The sequence below is a fragment of the Watersipora subatra genome, chromosome 11, assembly GCF_963576615.1.
Source record: "Watersipora subatra chromosome 11, tzWatSuba1.1, whole genome shotgun sequence".
Classification (NCBI taxonomy): Eukaryota; Metazoa; Bryozoa; class Gymnolaemata; order Cheilostomatida; family Watersiporidae; genus Watersipora; species Watersipora subatra.
Genome location: NC_088718.1, coordinates 36,491,908 through 36,507,311, shown reverse-complemented (window position 1 = coordinate 36,507,311; position 15,404 = coordinate 36,491,908). Strand labels below are relative to the sequence as shown.

The window sequence follows — 15,404 nt, the reverse complement described above, 5'->3', positions numbered from 1 at the left end:
TCAACTCGTGAAAATTTGGTTGCAGGTAGTTATCACAGATGCTGTGGTAGTACATCTAGCAGCAGGGCGGTTTAACTGCTAGACACATTTTGGTTCCCTAGTGTCCAAAAGTGTTTTTAAACGCTTTCAAAGTCAGAAAAAAATTTATTGTTTGTTTCACTTGAAACTTGTGTCCATATTTTGAGCACTTTGAAGCCTGGACACAAAGTAATTCAGGAGTTGTCTTCTCATCTCTGAGCGAGGTAATTTAGGAAGTGTTTTTCTGTCTGATTCTATGCCCGGGTAAACTAGACGGAGTAGTTTGGCTATGTTCTGCGCACTTTTTATTTATATAGTATAACAAACTTTGGTTGTTTTGTGTGCTATATGTTTTCACTGAGACTCCCAAGTTTCAAATTGATTAAACTATTAGTTCTTGAGATATTGCTAAAAAAATACTGAGGGATATTTTAACAGACCAAGAAATGAAAAATGACTGCCGACAAAACATTAGTTTTAATGACACCCTGATTGAAGTTCTCAGTAATCAAAAATGAAAAGTAAACAAAATTGAAAGCTTTTTTTGGCAGCAAAAGTTTTGCGGTAAAACTATTTGTTTTTTTCTTCATAAAAATTTATACACTTTATAAGACTTCGTGTACATCAAATATAGCTTCTTCAGTTGTCTCTAAAACATCCCTTCTTCGGAAGAGTCTGAAAAAAAACTGTTTAATTTATTTGATTTTTGCTGTTGTTTTTATTGAGTTCCACAGGCTTGCAGTTTCAATATAATATTCACTTCGAAAGAAATTATTATACAATGTGAGTACATTACTATAATACAATGTGAGTACTTCCACAGCCGATATAAAGTTGTTAATTTGGTCCAGGATCAGGGTACCTGCTTTTATATACAAGGCTAGGCTTGAAAGCCATAACCATATTACTATGTAGTTGCACACAATTTTCATTTGGCAATGAAATACGACCACATGTACTACCAAAATCAGTGAATGTAAGGCAAACTAGAGTACCTGTCTCTACTTTTTGAAAGCAGCTATATACCTTAGTACATTGAGGCAGCACTCAAATAGTTGTCAGTTCTAGCAGTCCCAAGCAAATTAGCTGTTCCTGATATAAGCATCCAATAATTAGATATTTCCTGTTTAAAATACTCAGATCATATCTCCAATCTGCCTGATCATAATTATATTACATTTCTACCTTCACAGAAAATTGACTACACCTTATACCAGACACCAACACCTCGTCAATCCATATTATACAACAGTCTTATGCAAAAAGATCATTTTCTTTCAAAGTGAGTAATGTTACTTTACTGTTCTTTATTTTATTATTTGTATCAAAGTCTAATTTGCTTTAAATAAAATTAACCAGTGACAAACAGCTCATATTTATCTGTCTTGACAACCACGATCTGTGGGACTTGTTTCAAAATTTTCCTAATTTCAAGTCAACCAATTCATCAGGGTATTTAAGGCATGTATTGTTATAAATAGGTGCAGGTCAATAATGGAGGCAAGCAGCATAAGAAACGAACTACAAAGTGAACTAAAAATAGGTTTGAAAACTTCTCTTTAGCATAACTCGTTAATTTGATTTGTCATTGTACGTACACTTAACTGATAGACGCTAGAATGGTAGATAGATGAGCTATGTCAGAACTGGTCATAACTTACAGCTAACTTGTTACTTACATTTATTTGTGCTGGATAAGAAAACTTATCATAGTACTAGCTAAACTTACAATGTTAAGCGATCCATCACTCAAATAATCTGACTCTCCTATAGGTCATGAACTGGACCAATCAATTGGGTAAGCATGCTGCCTGCTAATACTACCTTTTATAACTATTATTTAGGTCTATGATGTTTAGTTTAATGCAGCAGCAACAAGCATTGAGTCAGCGTTTCAGGCATCATATGCATCAAACCATGCAAAGTGAAAGCTTCAAGTATTAAATGTGGAGTTTTTGTCACATGCTTTGGTTTTGCGTTGATCACCATTATAAACAACAGCTATGCGTAAGATAAATCACCCTCCAGACACAAAAGAATATTTAGTCTCTTATAGTTTTAAGCCATCTCACATGTACCGGTGGTATATTTGGTTCATAAACATAATTCTTTTCATACACTTTCCTTGCACAATAAGTTGTTTTTCAAATACTATGAGGTCACAAAAGGTGCCAGCGAACAGCAGTGATAAAAATTTGAATTTACTAATACCTTAATAAAAATTTGCATGCTGCTTCCACCCCAAGCCCAAGTTTTTCAAATTTAAACACAGCCTTTACTATAATAATACTATATAAGCCACGGTGGAAAGTTGTGAAAAATACTGCAGCATATAGGATTTGTAGGATATATATATAGTATATGTAGTACCCTTGTGAGTCAAGCACGCTCTCAACTGCACAAATTGTTCACACTCTATAGCAGTAGAATAGTTGTGTACATACTTATTCTTCGCACTTTAGCAGCACACCTGAGGCTCTCTTGCAGCACACCAAACTAACACGGTACTAGTAATATAAATATGACTTACATATAACCAACAGTAAGCAGAGCTTGTGCATTTTACTGTTTAGTCATGCGCACTTGGTTAGAAGACTTGATGACAAAAAGTCATAAAAATATCTTTTCACCATCAGAAACAGTTTCACAACTCCAACCCTAGATTTCAGCAATGACAAAAAACTGTGAAATATTTTTGCACCATTAAAAGCGGCTTCCATAACTTCACTAGTTTCCAGCAAAAAAGCTAAGCTTTTCTCCAAACACTAAACTACTAGGTCAGACAAATTCTGTTAGCTAAAAACTGCCAGTTGCAAATCAATTTTCTTTGTTTTCTAAAAACTGACACAATATTTCACGCTCACCATTTCCATTATGTTACTGAAGTTTGACTCGGTGCATATTGACTTGTCATGCAAGGACATAGTAGAAATTTAGGCACAAGGAGAAGAGATGCACTGACGTCAAAGCCCTTCCCTAATCTCTTTGACTAAGCTGGGCAACACCACTCTTTGCTTGCCATTTCTAACTATAATTAGACAGAAGTGTGATTAACACCAGAGATTATCTACAGTCATTTCCAAAACAAATCATTCAAGACATCTTGGGATTCATTCCATAAATTAATTTTCTAACCTATTTGACAGATGAATAGCATTGACAGGTGAAACTAGTTACGAAATTCTAATGTTAACCAACAGGCAATACAATTGCAGTGTGACAAAGTGAGCAGCTGCAAAATATTTTAGTGTAAACTGCATAAGTGCTGTTGTTTAAACTGCATAGGCACTGTTGTTTAAACTGCATAGGCGCTGTTGTTTAAACAGCTACATTAGCGCTGTTGTTTTGCTTTCAATTAGTACAGTGCCAACTAATCATTAGCGTTACTATAGATTTCTCCGTTCCACCATATCAGCAGCAGAAAAGAATATTCCTCTTACAGAAATCTATACTAAAATTTGTGCGCTACCGATCACGATTCTAGCTCACCACACCTCTGCCAATCATATCATAAAATCTTTAAACATTTTACCTTATTCCAAAAATGCTCGTTTCTGAATTGGTGTTACAGGTTTCAAAATACTTCATAAACCATTGCCAGAAAGTTTGTATTTATCCTTCACGAATATGATAAACATCATTTTCTTTTCCGTGACACCAACTTACTACAGACACCATCATACGTTTCATTTTATAATCTTTCTTTTACTACGACCTTCAATTCACTATCTCAAGTCTTCTTCAATACTATTAGATTACCAACTTTTAAAACGTTCTTGTTCAACCCACTCAAGAACTCTTGACTTCTGTCTTTTCATCTTCATTTTTTGCATGTAATGAAAAACATCATTTTTTATGATTACCAATGCCAATAAAAAGTTATACATAAATATATATTGGCTGTTTTTTATTTTATAGTTTTTTAATTATCTCCTGTGGTATTGAACATGTCAATTATGGCAAGATTGTTTTCACTGATTACTTTAAAATGACAGCTAATGCAAAAAAGACTTATAGAAACCCACATGTGAAATTTTCTTAGCGCAATACCTTCTTGTAATTTTTACGAGTTAGTTTTACCAGCAAACATCAAATGTAATAAGAGTGTTGTATCAGCTCATAATCTAAAGAGATAATTAAATTTAATTTATTGCACATTTATTTTTTGTGGTGCACGACAAACATGCCAAGTTTGAAGCTCTTAAAATGTAAACTTCAAAGGTTCAAAGGTTCAAAGGGTATGGCCTAAGAGGTTTCTAAACAGACTTGACAGAAATCCAAATATGTATTACATTGGCGACTGCGTTTCTATCAGTATAGAAAGTTGTACCCAGGAAGTTGTTTTAATTTTTACCCTTTAATTGTAACCAGACACTCTCATGAATATTTAGAGCATTGTAGCTTTCAGAAAATAGTAATTCAAGCTTTTTGACTTTGGCATCAAATGTACTTGTAAAAATTTCATATGTAAAGCAATTATCATACAAAATAGAGGTTTAGTTTGAAGATAAATTTTTAATCGCTAGTGGGTGCTTTTCGATTTCAAACTGAGAGTTTTTGTCAACCTTTTATAAAAACAAAGTTAACAATTCAATAAACGTTTTACAGGGTTAAAACCTCTCAGATCTTTCCTAGCTCAAGGCACGAGTGCCCGGCATCTGCCTGTGTTAGAAGTTGTAAACCAAATTGAGCAAGACAAGCGAACCAAAAAAATAAGCCTTCTCAGAAACAACCTTCCTAAGTGTAAGTAAATGTAGTCACAATAAAACTTTATATTTGAGAGACAAGCTACTTTAAAACTGACTTGTTTCATACCAGAGAGCTTAGGTTCTGTTGGTGCCATGGGATGAAAGTTGCAACTTTAGAAGAGAGCGTATTAGAAAGAGCTGCGCAAAGGGTCAATGGCGGAACGAGAGACAAAGAGAGGAAACTACATGTAGGTGACCGGAGGGGAAGCTTCCTGGATCGGTGACCAGTATTCAGATAAGAGAGAATGAATACAAGACGTGATAAATGTGATAGGAAAGAGTGGAAGGGTGTTGAGAGTGTGACTTAACCAGTAAGTTATTAAAAGTGTTAGTTGGCTAGTGAATTGTTCAGAGTGGGAGTTGACCAGTGAGTTTTTGAGAGAATGATTTTACCATTGAGTTGCTGAAAGTGTGAGTTGACTAGTGAGTTGTTTAGAGTGTTAATTAAACAGTGAGTTGATAGTTTGGTGATAACATCTTAAACTTTCAGCTTTGAAAATTTTTGACGCCCATCTGTTCAACTCTTGGCTGTACAGACATGTGTTAAAATGGCTAACAACATATGAATTGTAATATTTGATGGTTGAGATAGTTGATATCGACTATTGCGTTCAAGTTGAAGCGTTACGCGTCTCTATTCTGTTGGTCTCTTTACATTTATAGATGTCATAATCGCAGTTTCGCTTGATTGGAGCGTCTAAATCGTTATTAAGTTTTATTGATTTTAATCTTGAAACATCCTGGCAACCAGATCACTTCAAACATCAAAAGAAATCACAAATGATAGAAAAATACTAATACTTTCTGATAAAATTTACTACAGATTTGTGTGAGCTCATCATTAAACAGCAAGTTTAGCATACTCTACTATTTTTGTTCCATTTCCGAGAATCTGTCTCATGGATGAAGTCTTATGAATGACTTGGTCTGAGCACAGACTCGCTAATCAGGATTACGCTGCGTCTCAAGTGTTAATAGGTTCTGTTCAACGACCTGTTTACAGCTATTCATTACCTCTGCTATAACAGCAGGTCTATCTAGCGTGATGCTACCACATTTACCTCATGAACATAGTTTTCATCATCAGATAAAATGCTCAGTATATAAATTCAAAGGTTCATTTAAAAATTCATTGAGAACTGCCTATCGATAGACCTGTATCTATTTTTAAGATGATGCAATGAAAATAGAAGTCAAAACAACTTTTTTGACTTACTAACTTCTCATGTTTAAGATTGTTATTTCTTAAGTTTATTGTGTCAGTTTACGAATCATAATAGGATATGAGAACTAAAACATTTTAGATTCTTCACGTATTTTTAAAAAATGCATAAAAAGCAAGAAACTTTTTAATCAATGGACTCTGACACAGTCAGAAGTGCGCATTCTAAAATTCAAAAAGTGATGTTTGCCTTCATATTGAAAAACTTATTTTTTGATATTCGTAATCTAGATTGTTTCAGTTTAACTTATTAAATCAGTGATTTTTTATTCTTTTAACAGAAGCAGGTTTTTATTGGCCAATATATATCCAATAACAAGGTACGTTATTAATTAACCTAACACAGTGTCGGACTAGCGAGTGTTTTACATAGTTTGGCGTTATCAATTTTTATGAGTTCACATAACTATAAGTTAATAAATGAAACAGTTTCTACTTGCCAGAAGTACCAAAAACCTTATAAACTTATTACGTTATTGCATCATATACAAACATTATATAATTATGTTAACTAACTTATTAGAGAGAAAGAGCTATTACTGAATATTTTTACCAGGCGTTCTTTTGATTTATGCAGGTCTTCCTTCTGTGGTTCCAGCCTGGAAGCAGTCACTCCTGAGTACTCCAAAAGCTAAAAGTAATTATAAAATGTTTCCCCCTACAAATTTAAATACAACAAGAAATGTCTTATTTAAAATAACTGTTATCTATTTAATAAAAAGATTTATTATCATTAAATAATTTTTAATATTCAAAATTGCATAATGATACAGTTTCTGCTGCTCTCTTGAACTTCAGTCAGTAACTGCAAACATTTACATGAGCTTTCAATGCTAAATCAATCTGTTATCAATTACAATCAAGTAAATTTTTTAATAAACTATTAAATAGGAAGCAGAGAAGTTTAGAAAGTTTGTTCATTTTTCTAATTCTATCAAACTTTGTTGGCATGATTATACGAAAATTTGAGGGTGATGTTTTTTAGCATATTTAGTATTACTAGAGCAAATCTGGAAACTTGAAATATTAGAGAACAACACCAATGTATGTTTCTTTTAATCCTTTATTTCTTACTGGCAGTAAGCCTGGCATGGTCTAGGATTTCTTCTATTCTCAATCAGAAAGTCAGCATGTGGGTGTTTAATAGGCTGGTTCACAGGAGCCAGAAGGAATTTTAAAACCAAATATTCTAGTGACCTGGCGGAAGGTACGGAGCACATGCACATGAAGTTTGGATAAAATCAGGCAAAAATGTGAAAACTCGTAGCGTTTACTCAGCGTGCACATGCGCACATACGCACACACGCACACACTCACACGCATGCGCACACGCATGCGTACACGCATGCGCGCACACACGCACAAGCACCTAAAATGAAAAAGTGGGATGTATATAAATTTGATTGCACATCTCACTGATAAACCATCACACTATCTTACCGTTACGGACTATCAGGTTGACTTCACCATTCGTAGACAATGTAATTAATAACCACTATTGAACAGCAGTTATCTTTGATTAATTTCTTGAGAATATAGAAAATTTTACAATGCTATAAAAGTAAATGTATGAATAAATCATAAATACATGTAGCTAGTTTTTAGTGCACTCATTATATTTGTGGCTATATGGTACCAAACTCATTATAATTGTGGCTATACCGTGCCAAATTATGAAGGAAAATGGGTTGGTCATGACTGGCTGCCAGCAAAACAGGAAAGAGTAAACTTCCTTGTGGTTGTATTACTTCTCGTGCATTTAGAATACAAGGAAAGCCTCCAGAGATGTAAAATAGAGAACCACTACTCTACCAACTACCGAGCACCAGCTGTCATATATGGCCGAGACAGATTTTCTGATAGTCAGAGTTTTACCATTCAAAATAGTACTGATTCACTAGCCTTTGACACTCCGGTAAGTTGAATAAACACACCCACCCTTACAATGTGTAGCTTAGGCTATATAATCTAAATACGTGAGTAAATTACATTCATTTCCTATTGATTAACACTGTGAAGCCTGCGCCCAAGATAATTTGAAGAATTGTCTTCCCACTTGATTTTATGACCGCCAAAACTCGGCTGCGTAGTTTTGGTTTTTATACTTCTAGTTAACAAAGAATTACAAATTTTGATGCTTTGTTTGCAATACATGTCAAGTCTAATTCTAAAGTCTTGAACTCATTAGCTTATTATTTCTCGTAATGGCGCCAAAATAAATGTTCGTAGAGCTGACTGACTTGACTGACTTGACTGACTTGACTGACTTGACTGACTTGACTGACTTGACTGACTTGACTGATTTGACTGACTTGACTGACTTGACTGACTTGACTGACTTGACTGACTTGACTGACTTGACTGACTTGACTGACTTGACTGACTTGACTGACTTGACTGACTTGACTGACTTGACTGACTTGACTGACTTGACTGACTTGACTGACTTGACTGACTTGACTGACTTGACTGACTTGACTGACTTGACTGACTTGACTGACTTGACTGACTTGACTGACTTGACTGACTTGACTGACTTGACTGACTTGACTGACTTGACTGACTTGACTGACTTGACTGACTTGACTGACTTGACTGACTTGACTGACTTGACTGACTTGACTGACTTGACTGACTTGACTGACTTGACTGACTTGACTGACTTGACTGACTTGACTGACTTGACTGACGTGAATTGACTTCTAACTGACTTGAGAACACCGCTTCAAGTTCTTGGTAATCAAGGCTCAAAAGTAGAAAATACCAGGAAACTTCCTCTCCTCAGCAACAAAAGCTTTACATTAAAGCTATATGTTTTTTTATTTATAACAAATAAACACACTCTATCAGACTCAGTATACTACAATCATTACGTTTCTTCAGTTACCTTTAAAGCATCACTTCTTTGAATGAGTGTGTATTTATTCTACCCGCATTGTTTTTTACTTCTGTGTTTCCATTGAGTTCTACTAGCTTGGAGTTTCAATGTGATATTTATTTCAAAAGGAATTGTGCCCTTCTAAGTGCTTCTAGGTCTATGGAAAGTTGTTAATACTGCCTAGGCACACTGTCAAAATCGTTTTGGTGTTGTGCTGGCTACAAACTAATGCAGCCTGTGGAAGGGGAGAAGGAAATGGGGAAAAGCAAGAAGGCCGGGTGATTAGCGGGCAGGATGAACAAAATATCAAGTTAGCTACAAGCTTTTTTTTGGAAAATGAAAGAATGTAAAACAAAGAGAAGGTGAAAGGTCCTGAGGCTAAATCGACTCCTCCTGTATATTTTGTTTGCTACAGTTGTTCATCTGTTAATTTTTAGAGAGCACTTGCATATTTCCTATCCATTTTTTAGAAGATAGATATGATAAAATATCAAAAAGCTATGTATTATGGGTGCTAAAAAGAAACATGAATTTATTCCTGTGTATCCATAAACTGGGAGTTATCCTTTTTATATGCTATTGCTAAGATATAGAAAGTACTATTGAAGATCACCAAAAGCGTTGATTATAAGGCTATCATTCGATTATCTTAGCCTGAAACCTTGAACTATTTGTAAAGATCTCAAGCTATGCCTTTTGCTGATGCATTACCGTGAATGTGCTTACCGGCTATCAGTGGACCCTACCCAGTTTGTTGTCATGATACCAAGAGTTGTCATGGTACCAATTTGTTGTCATGGTGCCAGGAGTTGTCATGAAACCAGGAGTTGTCATGGTGCCAGGAGTTTTCATGGTACCAAAGGTTGTCATGGTGCCAAGAGTTGTTATGGTACTATGGGGTTCCCAATCAAGGTGAAAGTTAATTTATTTCCTTTAAAACTGTGAACGGTACGTGATTGGAGCTCAAATGTCTCACCTGTATCCAAATGAGTGCATCTACGCATGGGGAATACAAAGGCACCTTTAAAAATTTGACCACATCTATTTCTAGCAGACTTTTATCACAAAGTGTAGATATTCTTTTATCATTTGTGATTTTGTTGATGTTTGAGTTGATCTGACTGCCAGAATGTTCAAGATTAAAATCAACTAAACTTTATAATGCTCTGAAGAAAAAAAATTTGCCCAGACTTCCATAAAAATAACATCAATAGTAGCGTAGCTCTCTGTTCTTCTTGTTATTAGCATCGGCTATTATGTTCATGTTGCAGTGTTATGGGCGCTCATTGACATCTTGCTGTATTTACTGATGATTGTCGGAATTAAACTTAAATATAGTCTCAGTTACAAATAGGTATATATGAGTAACTGAGGCTTTGTATATATTACTATAGGTGTCCCAAATGATTTAGAGATAAGTTAGTTATAATTTGTCCCGTTGTTTTTCTCTAAATTCTGTGTAAATATATGAGTACTCGGTGCTGATAAGACCGTCTGGTCTGTTACAGTATATCTATCATTTATTTTTGGTTACGTATTTTTTTGAGAATTTTAATTGCAACCAAGTCTTGTCTATTTAAAATCTTGCAACATCCTTGCAGTCAGCTCACCTCAAGCCACGATCCTAATCTCAAATGATAAAAACATATCAAAACTTTATGATAACAATCTACTAAAATTTTATGCAATCACATGTTTAAACCGCTAAAAATGTTTAATTTAAAATCAAATTGGCAACTATGAATTTACGCAAAGACAGGAAATTACCGCACATCTTAAAAATGTCATTCTGCAAAATGTCATTTTGTAAAACTGGTGCATGTTTTTAAGGATTAATATATGCAAAACTTTAGTAAACATTTTCAAAAAGTATCGGTATTTTTCTGTCACCTATGATTGTTGTTGATGTTTAAAGTGATCTGATCGCCAGGATGTTTCAAGATTAAAATTGATAAAACCTAATCATGGTTAAAATGGTCGGAAAAAACACGTGTGCCAAAATGATGTCAATAATTGTTATCATTTTTACAGTTGATACCGGCTATTGCGCTCAAGTTGCAGTGTTACGCGTCTCTATTCTGCCAGCCTTTTTTGCAAATATAGACATTTTATTCAAAGTTCTGCTAAATCTGAGCATTTTAACAGCAATAAACCTTTCTCAGTTTTAATCTCAAAACATCCTGGCAGCGAGATCGCCTCGAACATTAAAAACAACCGCAAATATTAGAAAAATCCTGATACTTTCTGATAAATTTTACTACGAATTTGTGTAAGCACATTTTTAATTGTATGACTCTAACAAGGACAACCTAGCTACAGTTAAAGTGGCTATGGGAGTGCTCTAAGCTAGTCAGAGGAACCTGATAAAAATTCTGAAGAGTTTCTCAATCCCTCTGAAATGCGGCCACGTCACTAATAACTTGCGCGGTGAATTGGTGCACGCATCATTTAAACTTTAACGCATGGGCAGTCTGGTATGTGCTGAACCAAAGTGCAAAAAACACTGGATGTCTTGTAAATTGGAATGTAAACCGCCAACTCAATCCGTCAGTCATTCAAACAGCTGAGCATTTTAAAACAACGAAAACAAAAAGCTAAAAATCAACTTCATTTAGATGTTTAAGGCCTTAATCGCTGCTGGAACTGATGATGCAGTGATTGAAAAAAAAATGAAAGACTTGTGATTCAGTCATGTGTAATGCTGGGGTCATGTTTCACTTCAGTAAACACCTAAAACGATTTACAATTCAGCTCTCTTGTCGTGGTGTATGGACTCTGTGAGGGTCATGATCGCGCTTCAGTAAGCATGCAAAAAGCAGTTGTTTCTTTTGAAGAAAACATATTCGTACTGATCATTTGCTAGTTGCTGGCAATGGGTATAGATTGTTAAGGCTACACCAGTTGGTGTAAGTAGAATACAAAATAAAAATTTAAAAAATAACAAAACTGCAGACCATGCTAAAAGAGACAACAATCGAATCAAAACTTCTTACATGTGCATATCTCAACCAAAAGAACAACGGTCTGAATCAATTCAAATCGGTATATGTACCTTTTTGGCAAGCATTGATTTTATCTGATGGAACTCAAGTGAGCAATAGAGTGATTTGGGTTGATTGTGCCAAATGCTTGGCCGATCATCAAGCTACAAGTTAACTATTAATCGCGAGCCAGAATCATGTGATTCTATTTGTTGGGTTCTGATTAGATTTCATCAATAACTTTGGAAGTAGTAGAGTAACTATTGGATTCGCTAATAATACATTGACCAATCAAATTCTAGTCTTTAGTTAGCTGAACTAAATTGAGAATGACAAAAGATTTTTTGTTAGAACCTTCTAGTCTTGGTTACTTTTGCAACCTTTTTCAGTCGAAACTTCAGATGTCATAAGGTTGAGTGCAACTTCCAATCACTCAGTCTTCACAATTGTAGAAGAACTACCACAAACTTTACGATGACTAAGAGAAGCAATGGTAGTAAGCATCAGACTATAGAGATCTCATTGAGTTAGCTTATGCATCGCATCACTGAAAAACGTCAGCTAATATCGTTATTAATTTTTACTATAATAAGAGCCATGTCTGTCCGAAGCCACGATAAAACCATTAGAAAAAAAATTGTATGGTACAGGAATCGAACCAAATATTCAGGTTTCAACAGGACCCAATACCGTCTGCAGCAGTCGACCACCTCTCGACACTTAACAGTGATTGAGCAGATACTTATTACATATGAAGATCTCTCATGGGACTGCATGTCTGTATGTCTGTATGTCTGTATGTCTGTCTGTCTGTCTGTATGTCGGTCTGTCTGTCTGTTGGTCAGTCTGCCTGTCTGAAGCCATGGTTGGAGTTTCGGAATACTATTGCATCATACACGGTTCAAACTTTTCATTTCAAAACTTTTGGCATGCTAGACTAAGGATCCAACGCCTCACCTGCACCAATGGACCGCTATCAGCCATGTAAAATGATTGGGTACATACTTATTCTCTGCACTTTACCGGTCCACCTGATGATCTCTCTCAGCAAACAAGACTGACAAAATACTCATATTAGATGTAGATTATGACATCAGCGCAATCGCTTACTTGTGACCTGCTGCTCCATTAAACATAAAAATACTTTTATTTCTATTGACTTTGCCTACCAGTTAACTTGTAGTCATGTATGATGTCAATCACTAATAGCTGAAAGAAACAAGTAGAGGATAACTCTAAGTTTCAAGGAGAGCTGAATCCTCAAAGATTGCTCAGCTCATATACCCAGTCAGCAAAGGATAATGTATCTGTATATCAAAGAATCAAATTGATTCTGATCACACCATAAAACAAAAATATGATCAGATGAGCTTTTAAAGATTATTTGCAGGGTGTTCACGCTAACCACAGCTTCATTGCATTATATTTAACCACCTCAATTTATTACAGAATGGAAGCTTTGAAGCTTTAAAAAGTTACAAAGCTTCAATTTTGCAATAAGTTGAGGTACTTCAGTATAATGCAATAACGCCGTGATTTGTGTGAACACTCTGAAAATAGTCTTTATAAGCTCACTCGACTATATTTTCGTTTTATGTTGCGATCTGATTCAATTGAGCTTTAAAAAGTTGTAAAGCTCATTTCTTGCAACAATAGGATTATAATAATCAATAAGGAGAAAGCCAAGTGCCTATGATATGTGAGAGTTCATCTTTTTCCATCAGGCAATATTTGTGGCTTTTAGTCTAAGCGATTATGTAGCTTCTCATTTAAGAGATAGTGTCGTAACAATCATATCCGAGTATATCGACATATCTTTGAATAGTGTGGCAATCAATTAGTATTCAAATGTGAGAACTGAATATTGTCTATTTTTGTATCTGAGGAGCTAACAAACTTCTATATGTGGTACTATACTATTTGAATGCGGTGTTACACTAGTAATAAAAAGGTTTTTGCACAGGTAATTTATTTGTAATCAACATTTATAACATCTACCATTCTAACTTTTAGATTAAGTTGTTTGTTTATTTCTGTGTGTGATATAAGTGTAACTCAGTCATGCTATATATCCATATATTTATTTATACATATTTATGCACATATTTTCTTTTAGGAGTTCAATCGTTCTAACTGAAACATGAAGTGTGTGTATTTTAACCAATCTCTATTAAAAATAGGCCAGTGTAACAAGTATGTCTACAATCATTCCATACTATGGCAAAGTGGTCGCATGGTTTTGTGGTTAGCACACCTGTTTGCAAAACTGATTTTTCCGAGTTCAACTGAACATATAACAGACCAACAAACAAACAATTAGATATATATATATATATATATATATGTGGTATATGTCAAAATGGTTGTCTGTTATATAATAATTGTTGTATACATGTGGATGTTTACTTGCTTAGACACGCAGGTATAGCACTTTGGGTAATAAACTCTGCTCAGTTGACTAAATCTTTAAATACTTTGACAGGGTTGTCTCCTTTAGTCTCAGAGGCGGTGCAAGAGTGTTTATTGTCATTGATAATGCAGTTTTTTGTATGACGTTGCGTTATTAGTTTTATTAGGTGCGTTCCCGTCAAGAGTCACGTGGATAATCAATTAGGCTACCACGTATTTTCAAATGTAAATTTCACAGACCATCTCTATAAATCACGTCAAGATGTGGTAAGACAATGGAGGAACTGAAAATTTTCTTTTACCACAAATAGCTTAAGCATTACAAACTGGGGTATGTGTTTTCTTGGCCATTATTGATCCGATCAGTCTCCACTCAGGCAGACACCAAGAGGATCCATGTTGATTGTGACAAATCCTTAGCCCATTATTAGTCGATGAGTCCAATCTTTAACCGCCTGAAATTGCACCGTCTCATTGTAAATCAATCAGCATCTTTGCATTTTGGCTGCTTGGCTATAAACAAAAGCCTTCTACCATAAAGTTGTTATCATTTCCACTTCCTATAAAATTCTCATCACCTCTTTATTGCCAACAATTTCCACTTGTATCCTAATGAACTTCAGTACTTCAGAGTAGCTGAACTGGTTTTACCACCAGTAGAGAATGTCTTCAGCTAACTTTCCTAGCAATTAAAGAATATTTATTAAGATGTTAATTAAGATACTTATAGCAGCTAACTGCCTGTTTTAAGACACCTGCTTTCACCTTTCACCTTTAAGACACCTGTTACAGTAATTCATCCTTGCTTTTCATGCCTCCAACAATCACCTTTCTTTGTCCTTTATCATCTACAGCTGTTGTCCTTACAGTTAGCAGCATTGGTGTTCACCCTGGTTTATTTCAAAATTGCACACCACCGCTCTGTATTCCGTAGGTGGGTAAAGCATTACGCGCATAATTGATAAAAAAGGCATATTCTGATCATAACAACTCTCACAAAAAAGAATGGCTATATATTCCATGCTGCATGAGAGGATAAATCCACTAAGGTTTTACTAACAATGAGATCAGGAATTTTTGACAGATGTTTTTACTTTATTAATTAGGCCTTTACGCAACTAAACATAAATCAATATCCATATCAAGAA

At 35.0% G+C, this 15,404-nt stretch overlaps 1 protein-coding gene across 1 annotated transcript; it reads left to right on the top strand.

Moving 5' to 3' along the window:
- The first annotated feature begins 8,207 nt into the window (after positions 1 to 8,207).
- Positions 8,208 to 8,687, top strand: LOC137408015 (internalin A-like). The gene has a single exon (XM_068094406.1). It carries the CDS (start codon positions 8,208 to 8,210, stop codon positions 8,685 to 8,687), a length of 480 nt encoding a protein of 159 aa, XP_067950507.1.
- The last annotated feature ends 6,717 nt before the right edge of the window (positions 8,688 to 15,404 follow it).